The sequence below is a fragment of the Podarcis bocagei genome (assembly GCF_964188305.1).
Source record: "Podarcis bocagei genome assembly, chromosome: 3".
NCBI classification, from domain to species: domain Eukaryota; kingdom Metazoa; phylum Chordata; class Lepidosauria; order Squamata; family Lacertidae; genus Podarcis; species Podarcis bocagei.
The window spans coordinates 80,488,814-80,502,855 of NC_138127.1; the positions used below are offsets into that span (position 1 = coordinate 80,488,814).

General features: G+C 42.3%; 1 protein-coding gene across 1 annotated transcript in view; it reads left to right on the forward strand.

The window, feature by feature from the left end:
• RAB3GAP2 (RAB3 GTPase activating non-catalytic protein subunit 2) overlaps positions 1 to 14,042 on the forward strand; it is a 49,155-nt gene that overhangs the window by 11,579 nt on the left and 23,534 nt on the right. Inside the window, exons 7-18 of the mRNA XM_081185957.1 lie at positions 169 to 270; positions 1,628 to 1,727; positions 2,736 to 2,834; positions 3,899 to 4,047; positions 5,858 to 5,937; positions 6,056 to 6,145; positions 7,427 to 7,566; positions 8,041 to 8,257; positions 8,892 to 9,035; positions 10,351 to 10,433; positions 13,005 to 13,069; positions 13,685 to 13,775. Of these exons, the coding sequence (XP_081042083.1) occupies positions 169 to 270; positions 1,628 to 1,727; positions 2,736 to 2,834; positions 3,899 to 4,047; positions 5,858 to 5,937; positions 6,056 to 6,145; positions 7,427 to 7,566; positions 8,041 to 8,257; positions 8,892 to 9,035; positions 10,351 to 10,433; positions 13,005 to 13,069; positions 13,685 to 13,775 (1,360 nt within the window). The remainder of the gene's footprint in view (positions 1 to 168; positions 271 to 1,627; positions 1,728 to 2,735; positions 2,835 to 3,898; positions 4,048 to 5,857; positions 5,938 to 6,055; positions 6,146 to 7,426; positions 7,567 to 8,040; positions 8,258 to 8,891; positions 9,036 to 10,350; positions 10,434 to 13,004; positions 13,070 to 13,684; positions 13,776 to 14,042) is intronic.

Consider the following 14,042-nt stretch of genomic DNA (forward strand, 5'->3'; position numbering starts at 1 on the left):
CCAGGTTTGCCACTTACATATCCCGAAGTTTACATAAGCGGAGGTGCGACTGTAGTGCTGGAAAAACATGTAATGTGTGAGGTGACTTTTGAGGTTTTGTGACTTGTAGCCTCATCTCACCAGTAATAGAGTGAATACACTTTCAGCTTTGTTGTTCTCACTTTTTAGAATGGAGTACTTCTGCTGGCACAGCTTTTGAACGAAGATCCTGTCATGCAGCTTAAATGCCGAACGTACGAGATTCCACGGCACCCTGGAGTTACAGAGCAGGTATGATGGCAGATATATAAGAAAGTGAAATAATTACAGGGCATGATACGGTTTTCAACTCTTAATCTTTCAGAGCTGAAGCTTTTTTTTTGAATTAGTCACGGGAATTAAATTTATTGGGGCTATGTAGGTAACAATCCATAACTGGTTAAAAGATTTGAATTGGGCTTGCTGGCTTGAGTGGGTCCTTGCTGCTGCCCCTTTCTTATTGTGTAGATTTGCCCTCCCTACTTTGCCTCGTCATGGCTCATCATTTCGTTTTTCCCTATTAATCATGGTTTAGGACAGGGTTGACGAAACTGCAGCCCTTGGACCATGTATGTGCCCCACAATTTATCATTAAAAACAAAAACTGTTCCTTTGGTTTTCTGTAACGCCGTGATGTCAAAAGGATATTGTGCCCACCACATGCCATTTTTAAAAAATAAAACATTTACACCCACTTTTTTGTGCAGCCACTGGAGCTCTGACACATGGGTCAATGGAGCCCTCAAAAAAGTTAACCATCCCTAGTTTAGGCTAACCATGATGTGCTTTCAACCCAGGGTTTGAGATCATGTTTTGAATCTGGTTACAAATGCTGGGTTATGAGTTTTCCATGCAGATGTTGATCTTATACTGTTGCACTTGTTGTAGAGGTGTCAAGGCTGGTGACGTGGAGCTGTGCCAAACTGCACTAAGTGACAACCTAGGTAGATAGATAGATAGATAGATAGATAGATAGATAGATAGATGATAGATAGATATAAATAGATAGATGGATGATAGATAGATAAAGGTAAAGGGACCCCTGACCATTAGGTCCAGTTGTGGCCGACTCTGGGGTTGCGGTGCTCATCTCGCTTTACTGGCCGAGGGAGCTGGCGTACAGCTTCCGGGTCATGTGGCCAGCATGACTAAGCCACTTCTGGCAAACCAGAGCAGTGCACAGAAACACCGTTTACCTTCCTGCCGGAGTGGTACCTATTTATCTACTTGCACTTTGATGTGCTTTCGAACTGCTAGGTTGGCAGGAGCAGGGACTGAGCAACGGGAGCTCACCCTGTCGCGGGGATTTGAACCGCCGACCTTCTGATCGGCAAGTCCTAGGCTCTGTGGTTTAACCCACAGCGCCACCCGTGTCCCTAAGTGACACTTCCCCTAGACTTCCCCATTTGTCTTTATAAAGTGCTGAGCAATGAGCCTGCAGCAGTTGAGTCTTCTTTTCCGCACTACTTTTCTGCTCCACCTCTGGGTTCAGATCCTGGTGCTGTACTTTGAATGAACACTAGTGCTTGCTTAAAAGTGAAATAAGCCAAACAGGATAGCACATTAATTCATTTTGCTACAACAAGGCAATTATCTTCTTTTTCTTCAGAACGAGGAACTGAGCATCTTGTATCCTGCAGCAGTTGTAACAATTGATGGTTTCAGCCTGTTTCAGTCCCTCCGTGCTTGTCGAAACCAAGTAGCAAGAGGTAGGTCCAGGCATGTGGGAGAACTTGACCCATTTTGGCGTGCCTTCCAGTGGCAAAAGTGTATTAAACTTTTTATTATTTGGCAATACATACAGGGATGTTACAAAGCATTGGGCGATATCCAAAATTAGCCATGCTCAGTGTAGACAACTGAAATCAATGAGCTCCTCAATTTATTTCCGTGGCTCTGTTCTGCATATGACTAGCACTGGATATCACCCATTGCATTTTGGAAATATATTTATTTCCAAAATAATTTGAAAAATTTTCCTTTCTGGAAATCTGATAGCACCCCGGGCTCCAGAGCAGTCCCACTTGAGTAAAAGGTTACATACCTTCATAATTTTATTGTCCTTCTGGCTACTTGTAACTTTGAATACTCTCTGAATTTTGGATCTCTAATGACTAGTATAGTTTGTATCAGATGGGAGCCTGTTATTGCTGGCAACACATATTCTTGTTTCATAGAGTATAGGTTTGGTGGTACATTTTACTTTTGCCCCATGCTTTAATCACTCTAATGTTATTTAAGCCCCCCCCCCCCCAATTCCAAGGACTTGGTATATGTTCTTGCAAAAAAACCTGTGGCTTGCTAAATGTTACCTGCAGAGTTTACTGGTTGATTAGTGAATGGAATATAGATCACTAACTTCCAAATGTCCTGTACTATAATGGTTATAAGCAATAACTTATGACACAATCCCATGCATATCTAACCTGAAATAAGCATGACTTACACTCATGTAAGTGCATATAAAATTGCAGTTTTGATATCACTCTTTCAATTAAACTTAGACTTGGCAATATGATGCACAATACAATTTCTACATTAAGTTTTGCTTTACATTAAATAAAGGATTAAATGTGACTGAGCCTTTTAAACTGTCAGTTCAGTTCAGCAGCACATACATTTATCATTACTTTGTGCTGGTCAGTGTACCATAACTTTATTCTAGCCAATAGTTTTCTGCTCTCTCTCTTTCTCTCTGTCTGATAAAAAATGGACAGCTGCAGCTTCAGGCAATGAGAATGTTCAGCCACCCCCTTTGGCCTATAAGAAATGGGGTCTGCAGGATGTGGATACTATAGTTGATCATGTTAGTGTTGGTAAGTATTACATTGGCTCACTCTATTAAATGAATAGACCTGTCACTGAATGGATGCTGCAGCTTATACAATTAATAATAAAAAGCATGTATATAGGAACACTGTAGAGGATTTAAAAACACCTCATGTAAGCTGCCTTGGTAACCCTTACCATTTTTCTAGTTCTCTTTGGTTTCTTAGTTAATACACTACGTGAAAACCAGTGCCACGTAATACACATTCCGCATTTGTAAGAACTCAGATCTTCTGGTGTGGCAGCAGCTACACTGTGGAACTCCCTGCCTTTTGACGCCAGGCAGCTGCCTTCACTACCCTTTCCCATCACCTACTGAAAAAATTCTTGTTCAGACAAGCTTACCTGGATGCTTAGAAAACTGAGTTTGAATTTATTTTTTTGTAAACTGCTTAGAGGGTCCTTTTTTTACACTATCAAGTAGTGTATAAATTATATGAAATAAATTATTATTTCTGCTTCTCTTTGGTTTCTTAGTTCATATGCTACACAAATAGGACAGTCTCTTTTCTGGTTGTCTTCAGTTTCTTAGTTAGTTTACTATATCAATAGCTCAACTTTTGGATCCCAGCGTCAGCAGAAGGACGCAGCTGCTACTTTCTTCCTGGCCCCAACCCCATCTCGGGAGGCAGCCACTGTCATTGTATTCTCCCTGTCTACACTTGTCACTCAAGGGTCTTAAAGGGTAGGGTAACTGACAAGTCTTCACACTCAACCATGAAGGGTTATTCCTGCAGTCCCAGAGCTCATGAAATATTCATGAATAATGAAAATATTCAAGATCATTAGATTTCTTTTTGTGCGCTGTATTAAGTTTATTGCCAATAAAACCTTTGCCTCAGTATGGAGCACTCAAAATGCCTCAGGCCCGCATATTTTTAATAGAGCGTAAGTAGCGTCTGTTGTTAAATCTTCTTGGAGCTTTCAGGAAACGACAGACTTGTTTTTCTAAACTTATGATAATATTTGGGCCCGAGTTCATGTAGGGCTTTTAGAAATTTGGAGACATGCATTTCTGAAATTGGTTTCCTTTTTTAAAAAAACAAAATAGGTATCATGACTCTTTCGCCTTTTGACCAAATGAAGACTGCCTCCAATATTGGTGGATTTAATGCAGCCATAAAGAATAACCCTCCTGCTATGTCTCAGTACATCACTGTAGGGTCAAATCCTTTCACGGGTTTCTTTTATGCGCTTGAGGTAAGTGTATTATGAATCAGTCATTGTGAAGTGCAGTGTGCTGCCTGGGAGATGGGACATTCCTGTTCCCTGCTGTGCATATTTTCATTGTCTGCTTTTGCTGATGGGGGGGAGTGTCGGTTGGGGGGAAAGACTCATGTGGGGAGCAGAACTGGAGATCAGAATGCTTTAAAACTTGAGCTGAAATGCCTTGTCTCTGCACCTGATGAGAGGTTGAAGGGGAAGAGCCCTGAAATCCCTATCAGAATCTTTTCAGTCTTCAGTCTGTGTGCTTCAAATGTAGATAGGGCCACCATCTGCATGAGGGAGATGTTGTGACCAGCCGGACCAGTGATCCAGTTGCATTCCTTGCTTCCTCCAACCACCAAACTGTGGTTTATAACAAACAATGGTCAATTTTGAAGCAAGCCAACTTCAAGCCATACTGGCTTGTTAATAAGCGGAGCTGGATGCTGCAAAGATCCTGCCAGCAATGGGGGAGCAAAAATGGGAAGGGTATGAGCCAGATGTTCCTTCCTCACTGTGTGTATAATCAAACCATGGTTTAGTGTTACAGTTTGTAGCTACCAACTGCAGTGATGCTCTGAGTGAGTGGTTCTGCTTTCCAAGAAAATGGCCAGAAAATGGCCTCAGTGCCTAGAAGCACCTTTTGCCAGCTGTGACAGGTACCACAACTTTTGGCTGTTCTGAACTGGGAGAGCTTGGTCACAATAAACACAGGTCCCACTTTCTGAAGATCCAAGGAAATAATTCATTAGGCGAGCATTTTCATAGCGAGCCTGTGATTTCCATTATTTTCTATGGGAGCACTTCTAATGCCTGCTCTCTTTCCTGCATCTCTCTATATTTTTCCTCCCTGAAATGGCTGCAGCCAACCAGCAAAAGAGAGACAAAGTAAAAAACTGATTTGTCCGACCTCTCCTTCTCCCTGATTTGTCTGTTCTGGCTCCCCTGTTCCCCTCTCCATGAGCTTTGCCTGGAAATTGTTGCCACTGACCAGCACAAAAAAATCCCACAAGGAAGTAAGGAAGCTGGATGCTTGGATAAGTGACTTTGTGGAGTATAGTGAGGTTGGGCATAATCCTTTGAGTGCGGATAAGTGAATTTTTGGGTAGTGAGCGTGCAGATAGAGGGACCTGTATGTAGTTCAGACATTGGGGACGTCAAGGTTTGATTCCTGCAGTGTACTCTTATATGGAGATCCCCTTCTATTTTATCTGGAAGCTGCAGTTAGTGCAGAATGCTGCAGCATGGCTGCTGGCAGGAGTGACACGACTCTGTCAGCATACTGCACCTCTGTTCAGAGATGTGCAATGGTTCCTAATTTCCTGCAGGGCCAAGTTCAAGGTGCTGCTGTTGGCATACTGTATGCTAATGTACTTAACAGCTTGGGACCAGTTTACTTGCAGGATCACCGTGCCCCATGTATGTCCACTTGACTGCTTTGATCTGTGCAACCGGCACTGTTAACAGGTGCCACTAAATACTTGATCCGGAGTTGTAAGAAATCAGTCTTTTCATCTGGCAGCCCTTTCACTTTGGAACTCCCTGCCTGTTGACATCTTTGCTGGGCTGCTTAAAACATTTTTTTTTAGACAGGCCCATGGAGAAGTTACATGTGCTTTAATCTGTTTTGGGCTTATTTTTCATATTTAACCCCCCTCCCACCAATAATAATTTATAGCAGACATTTCAAGGTGATACATGTTCATTAAGATCAGTTTTCTGTCTGTAAATATGATGTCCTGAGAAGGAAAGTTTCTAAGGAGTAATGGACTCTTATATAAAATATGTCTTACCTTTCCTCTAGGGTAGTTCACAGCCGCTGTTGTCTCATGTTGCTTTAGCAGTTGCGAGTAAGCTGACATCTGCATTATTTAATGCTGCCAGGTAATGAAAGTCAAAACAACACTACAATGAACAGTAGATTGAAAATTGTGCCTTTGGCATGTGTTTTCTTTAAATTGATATAATTTTTATATTTATTCCCCCCCCCCCCGATTTCAAGTGGTTGGCTTGGGTGGAAACATAAGCAGGAAGAAGAGCCTGCGCAGAAGCAGAAACCCAAGGTTGAGCCTGCAACTCCTTTAGCTGTAAGGCAAGTGTTTATAGAACTGAGGTTTTTGTTTTTTTAAAAAAAGAGAAAATGCATAACTGTTGTATGTGCAAAATTCAAGCAAGGCCCAAACTTCCAATCCCAGTACACTTTAATGCACCCTTCTCCAAACTAGTGCTTTCCAGGTGTTTTGAAATTCAGTTCTCATCAGCCGCAGCTGGTGTGGCCAATTTCCAGGGTTGCAGTTCAAAACGCCTTGAGTGTACCAGGTTGGGAAGACTGCCTTAGTGTATAAACAAAGCTGCCTCTCCTTTTCTCCTGCCGCAACTGCCTAACGTGTTGTGCAATCCCTCCCACCTTGCCATAGGCTGACCGTTGCCTAGTTCATACTTGGTACTGGCCTCTATGAGAGTGTGCAGGACTTCTGGCAGGCTCGTGCCCTGGTTGAAGTCACACAGGCATGCAGGGGTGGTTCAGAAAACATGCCAAAGCATAGTGGAGCATTATGCGCTCTGCTCCTTTCAGGTGGTTCACTTCCCTCATTGTGATCCTGGTAAGAGCAAACATTTTGTCTGAACCTGCAAACCTTGTACTTGCCACTCAGTTTTGATCCTGGTTTGCCCAGCAAGTTTGCTGGACTGGGCAATCCTATACTTAAACAACTTTGTTAATTTTTTAATAAGCTATTAATACTGTGACAATTTTGCTACAATAAACTAACATGGCTTGCCCCTCTGGATGCCTGTAAGACTGTGTTCCTGAAGTTGCTGTACCTTGAGAGGATCTTCCAAAAATCAAAGTATTCATTGTATTTTGTTGAATTGATTTGGTTTACTGTTACCTAATATTAAGAAATTAAGGCAAGGCATGGGGATAACTGTATTCACATGCAGTTTTCTCTGCATGTGAAACCATGGCTTTCTCTGAATGAGCAGTGTAATAGTACAACGCTGCTGAATCACTCCTGTTTGCTCCACCCTTTCTTGAGCTGGGAGCAGCAAACAATGATTTAATCATGGCATACACTTTTAGTTAGTTTCTTTTCCTGGCTTACTAGTGATTGTTTGGGAGAAACGGACCATGGGTTCTGATTTTCTTGTCACAGTAAACCAAGGTTTGTTCTCAGCTCAGAGAAAGTGGTGTGAAATGGGAGCGATTCAGGTGCATTCATCAGCATGTGCTCATAGTTCATGGTTAGCCACGGCTTATAAGCTTACCATGATGTGTGACCTGGACCATTATTTACTAGCTTTCAATATGCTGTTGTATCAAGGGTGCCATATTTTGTGATTGTTTTACAAGCTTTGTTTTATTTGGTTTTAGGTTTGGAATTCCAGATTCTCGTCGCCATGGAGAAAGGATATGTCTGTCTCCTTGTAACTCTTTGGCAGCAGTAACTGATGATTTTGGAAGGGTCCTTCTTTTGGATGTTGCAAGAGGGCTTGCTGTTCGTATGTGGAAAGGTACAACATACTGACATATCTTTTGGGACGATAGAGTAGCTTTTGCATTGCTTCTCTGTGTATCTCTTAAAAGTCTCGAGTCCTTGACATACATCTTCCTATCAGAGCTTCCCTGTAGATACTCACACGCATTATTACATAGATGTGTGAATGCCTGTCTTAACATGTGTGCACAATAGCAACTACGATTGACTGGAAATAGGGAAAGCAGCAGCACTAGGGATAGGAGCAGAAAGAGTGACAGGTGGCAGCTGTCATAAAAGGGTGTCAATGAGATTGGGATAACAGGAGGAAAAAGTGTTAGAGCAGATCAAGCAGCACATGCACCAAAGTTGTTGGCAAGGCTGGTGTTTTATCATACGAAGTTTAGCTTAGCAGATCCAACTGAGTGCAGTGTTGCAGTTTCAAGTGTCAACAGAGAGAACCTGTATGTGCAACCTATTTAATAACGACTTCCTTCACTTTTGCTTGCAGGCTACCGTGATGCACAGATTGGATGGATTCAGATTGTGGAAGACCTACACGAAAGAGAAGCTGAAAAGATGGATTTTTCTCCTTTTGGCACGCCTCAGGGGCCAAGCAGAGTTGCTCAGTTCCTTGTGATCTATGCTCCCAGGAGAGGCATTTTGGAAGTGTGGAGCACACAACAAGGTCCACGGGTTGGAGCCTTCAATGTAGGAAAACACTGCAGGTGAGAAATGAAAGCACTTATGATAATGGGTGTCATTCAATGGTGTCTGTCATGAAATGAAATTTACTTCTGTTCATGCAATAGGACTTCCCCTCTCCCCCACCCTAAGCACTTCCGAAACTGTTCCAGAGGATTGAGAAACTTTCCAGAGCAGATTTGAGGAGGGGGGACACTGCTGGGGAGGGAAGAGGAAGGAGAAGTCCCATTGCACAAGTGGAAGTCTACATACCTGTAACCCATATCCCAAATGTTTTTCATCATCTGCTTTTTCCCAAAGCCTTCCACAAACAGGAAGCAGGATTGAGCATGCTCAGATAGCTCAAGAAAGTGCCTTAGTTCTTTCTCTTAATAGATTGCATTTGCCTTGAATACATGTGTGTGAATGCTGCTGAAGAATGATCATCATGTTGTTTTCTTGGACTCCATAGAAATTGCTGTTAATAGGAAACAGAATATTGGTATAGCCACCTCTATCTGCCACAAAATTTGAGTGTTCACAGTGTGGTGTGTGCTTGTGTACGTGTGTGTTTTCCAACTTATTGTACTTAAACCTTCCAGATATTACTTCTCCCCTATGCAAAAAGTGTATGTTGATGGTTCTGCTTTTTTCTGTATTTGTCAAACACCTGTTTAGGTTGCTGTATCCTGGTTATAAAATAATGGGCCTGAACAATGTAACAAGTCAGGGTTGGCAGCCTCAGACTTACCAGATCTGTCTTGTTGATCCAATGTCAGGAACAGTAAAAACTGTTCATGTCCCTTTTCATTTAGCTCTGAGGTAAGTCTTGATGAGCTTCACGCTGATTGTGTTCACATGTTGCAGCAAGCCATAGTCCATGGCTTACCATGAATGCACAGATTGTTCCTACTTTTCTCCTTCCTTCTAGCAAGTGGGAGCAGTAAAGCATGTTCCTAGGCGTAGTGCTATGAATGAACCAGGGATTATGGTTTGCTTTGCTCAAGCAAACCATGATTAGTCAGCCAAGAACAAACCTTGGCTTTGTTTGGGGGGGGGGGTGATCCCCAGTTCAGATGCAACCTTCAACAAAAGAATTGTGGTTTGTTGCTCCCACTTGTGTGAGATGTGAAATAGGAGTGAACTGTGCATTCATAGTAAATCACTAACACTGTTGTGCTATTGGATAACCCAGCATGCTCTGCTTCTGTTTCAGAGAAATAGTAGGCATCTTTCTAGGCGACTGTGGCTCAGTTTGCATGTCACCTTGGTTTAGCATGAATGCAAAAAGTGTGCAGGCTCCTGGAGAGGAGAATGCAGCCACTTTGCTCCTTCTCTGGCTGCACTGCTATGAGTTAAGCTATGCTTTAACTAAGCATATTGTCCAAACCCAGGCTCAAGGGTTGTCTCCTTCAGACAAATGGTAAGCTTGGAACCAAGAACCCATGTGTCTGCACTAAGCTAATATTTGGCTTAGCCTCGTGTATGAACCAAACCTCCGTGTTTGTGTATGCTACCAACACGTACTTATTTTTCACTTGTTTTGGGGAACCCAGACAACTTTTCTTGAAACAGTGCTGCTCTTGCATTTTTGCATTGCTCTAATGGTGATATTTCATTGCTGAAACATTCAGTTCTACCACCCCCAGCTAATGCAGTCACTGCTACTCTCAATAGTTTTTGGAATGCAGCTGTCAGGTAGTGTATCTGACATCACCCGTGGAAAGCGACACAATTTCCGCCCCCAGTGGTAGTGTGTGTGCTCGGTAAATATTTAATACATGACTTTGTAGCGATGGAGGCTGAACATTCCCCTGTTGGAAGTGTTCACGTAGTTCTTCGAATGTTTACCATCAGTGAACATTAGTGTGTTGATCCTGAGAGGCGTCAGACCTCCAAGTCATGCTGAGGACAGACATGAGAGGAAACTGTACGACTTCCACCCCTTGTGAACTCACAGAGGCATCTGCCTTGCTACGGCTGAAAAACAGAATCCCCCCCCAATTGCTTTAATATCATGGACGTTTGCTTCTTCATTAGTTGTTTGGAGGCTGTGTGCTACCATCTCTTACATTAATTGATATGTACTGTTGAGATTCAAACAATTTCATGTGTTGACCCTTACAATACCTTCTAGCGATAAGAAGAGTGAGCGAGCAAAGGATATGCATCTAGTGAAGAAGTTGACTGCCTTGCTGAAAGCCAAAACATTAAATCTAGGTAGGTTCTTTTTTTATGGGGTCATAGTATGATGTGATATGATAAGAGGCAGTACTGTATGCTTCTGAATACCAGTCACCCAAGCTGCAGGAGGGGAGAAGGTTGTTTTGATTGGTTTGTGCGTGAGGGTTTCCCAAGGCATTTGGTTGGCCACTGTGAGAACAGGATTCTAGACTAGATGGGCCACTGGCCTGATCCAGAAGGCTCTCCTTAACATACTTAGGTACCTTTCTGTTACATTTAAGCAATTAGTTGTTGTGTACAAAATTCGTTAGTATCACTAATATTCTGCACTACAACACCTGTATAATATCTGATTGAAACATTGTGCCACCTGTGTAGAAGCTGCCACAGTGCAAACTCTCCATGCAGTTGGTCCAAACAAGATGAAATGCAAACATTTTTAGTAGTCTTCCAATCCCTTTGGATTCTTTTTTTAAAAAACAGTCTTTTGAAATTGATGGGAATTGGCAATAACTGCTGTTGAGTTCATAAACGTGGTTTATGAAGATGTAGTTTGGAAAGGTGTGACACCCATTCTTAATTTGGTTGTGACTTATTACTACTTCAGATGATCTAACCTCTGCGCAGAGCTTCCATGGTCTAAAGAAATGAGCACTTGAATTGTCAGGGAGAAATACTTGGCTTATTTGCTTGGATAATAAATTTGGGAAGCCTATGATCACTTGTAGAATAGTTGAATTGTCTTCAGAGATGCCTCTCTCTTCTCTCACGATTTGGGGGCATTTCATAAAGAGCTCTAATTTAATTGTTAAATTACCTTCCCTAAAAATGTATACAATGAATTTAGATTCCTTAAGAGAGACCGTGAATTATGGAAGAAAAAGGAGACATGATGCAAGTAGCCAGTAGCCATGCATTTTTTGTAGTCATGCGGGTAATATTATGTTAAATACACTTAGTTTAATGTCTTGTTACATTAAATATATAATGATTAAATGTGATTCAGTCACAGGGCAGGTTAAAATATTTTATAACTTCCTAGCACAACAGCACTGCACTTCAAATTCTGCAGAAGTGGCTTGACTTAAGCTGCATCTTGCGTAAAGCAATGCATTATTTTGGAGTGGAACTATGTTGTATTTAATTTACCCCTTGCATATATGGTCTTTCCACAAGCTCTCGCTATAAAGCGGCATAAAGGAGAGACTTGGCATTTCTAGTGGAAGTGCCTTTCACCTTGTACGCTATCAACTTCGTTTCAGTGCTTTTCCATGTTATTTTTAACCAAGTGAATTCGAGCTGTCAGGTTAAACCCCAAGTAGAGGTCACACCATGAGCATAATACACGCTGACATCCCCTAAAAAACAAAACAAAACAGAGCAAACAGTTCAGGCTGCCAGCCTGTGCAGGGTGTATAGATCTGGCAAGGAGCAGAGAGAAATACATCTCTTCCACTCCACCCTTGAAAGCCCCAGGGACTGTTCACATCCCAGGATGCAGGCTTGACACCCCTTTCCTTTGACTTTGCTTCACATCTCTAGCTTTCCTTTCAACTTAGTCCTCTCTGCTATTCATTTATGACCTGAGAGATGCTGCTTTTTGTTGTAAGTAAACAAGTTGTGCAACAGCAGAGACAAATTGAATTCCCAGTGACAGGTTTAAAAATCTAGGGCCTAGCTGCTTGATGCCTGGTGCAAATGACGCCACAGTTGGCTCTGCAGATGCAGTGCTCCTGGAAAAGTGAACAGTCTGTTGACTTGATTTTGCCATTAGCTTCAGCAGTTGAAAAATGGTGGGGGCTTTTTGTGCGTGTGTGTTTTTAAAAGCCTTATGATTCTCCTTAATTTGCAAATCTTAGTACAGACTGCCACTGTAGTGGGGCAGAAAGGGGTCAAGGGATGTGTTTGGGGGAGGATAACCATGTAACAGAGATAAGCAGGAAGGGTGGAAAACATGTCATAGCCTTAATTATAATTTTTTTTGGGGGGGGTAAGGAATTTGGGTTGGATTGCGTGGAGGCAAATGTGTTTCCCACATGTCTCAGCATTCTTCTAAAGGCACTATTGCATAGCTGTGATTTGTGTAGTTCCTTCTGCTGTTTGAAACATCCTAGTATCACACCCAGCAGCTATTAATGAAGCTCTGCCCGCCCAAAGAGTCTCCCATTTGCTCCACTTTGCAGTGCTAGACTTTGAGCTACTTGTGACAATAGTTGGGAGACCCCAGGGCTGCAAGGCAGGAAAACAAACATCCCACAACTGAAACAAGAGGGTGACATGATAGGCAGTTTTACTTTTAGACTGTACTCTACTTTTAGGCTTTAATTTGATAATTAGAGTGAAGCTTGTCTTGCATTGGCTCCTGTCCAAAGATGCTGGATTCTCCCTGATGTGCTGTGTCACTGCAACAGAGCCAGATCATTCTGGTTGGAAGTGGCTGGCTGTAGTGCACGGCCCCTAAGTGGTACAATGCAGGCATTCTGCGCCTCCTCATTTGTTGCTCTCTTGACTGCAGGAGCCCCCAATAGCTAAAGTGGACACCCTTTAGTTTCCTTAAACCTCTTTTGTAACGTGCATTTATTATATTCTTTCTTTCTTTCTATCCAGACGTGGTTGAGGCTGAAGTGAAGGGATTAATTCTTGATATTAAATATCCCGCTACTAAAAAACAGGTAATTAGTTAGGAAGGGCTTCATTTTGCATTCATTATTGCCTTTTGATCCAAATTTGGCTAACAGTTTGTTCTTGTTTTATGCATGCCTAACCACTCTTGTTTCTATGTGCAGACATTTTAGTTTTTTAAATGGGGAGGCAAACTGTAAGAGTGAAGGGTTGCTGCATTTTTCGCCAACCTGCAGAGTTTATAGCCCCCTGCTTGGTGGTGGCTCCCTCTCTCTCTCTTTCCTGGGCCAATCAGTGCATTCCTATTGTGGGGGTAGTGTTGGTTGTGCTTGCTGGTTCCTGGCAACTGCCTATGTTTCTCTAAGTAGTCCACCCTGACACTTTGAACAATGTTGCTTTAGGTAACTCACAAGTTAGATTTATTTACAGAACTGGTTTGGGAGATCAGACTATAAACACAGGACTAATTTCGTAGGCGTTTCCCCCCTTGACAGCCCTTGTCCCTCAGCACATGCACCATAGGCCCAGCAAAGCATTCCAGCCCAAGAGAGGTTATTTGGAATTGTGCTGATGGCTGCCTATAGGAAGCACCTGCATTGCTTTTGTTTTAACAGCATGAAATGATGGAGAAAAATTGACTTGTGTGTGGTTTGTTCTACTGACAGGCACTGGAAAGCATTCTTGCAAACGAGCGATTGCCACTGTCTTCTTTGACAAGCATAGCGCAAACGTTAATGGATACCTTAAAAAGTCAGGGTGAGTGAAAATGTCTTCTGTAACCATGTAAAAACATAAGTAGAGGCCTGCTGGATTGAACCAAAGGCCCATAGAGACAGTAAAAATAGAGACAGAATACTTTGACTTGAAACGTTCACAGTCATCATTTGTTCTATTTATATATGTCATGAAATTTATATACTGCTGGACTGTAAAAAAAGGCTCAAAGCAGTTTGGCGAAATACCTTTTCGGCTGTGATCAAAATGGTGACTGAATTTCATATGACAGAAGCAAGTGGGACCCTG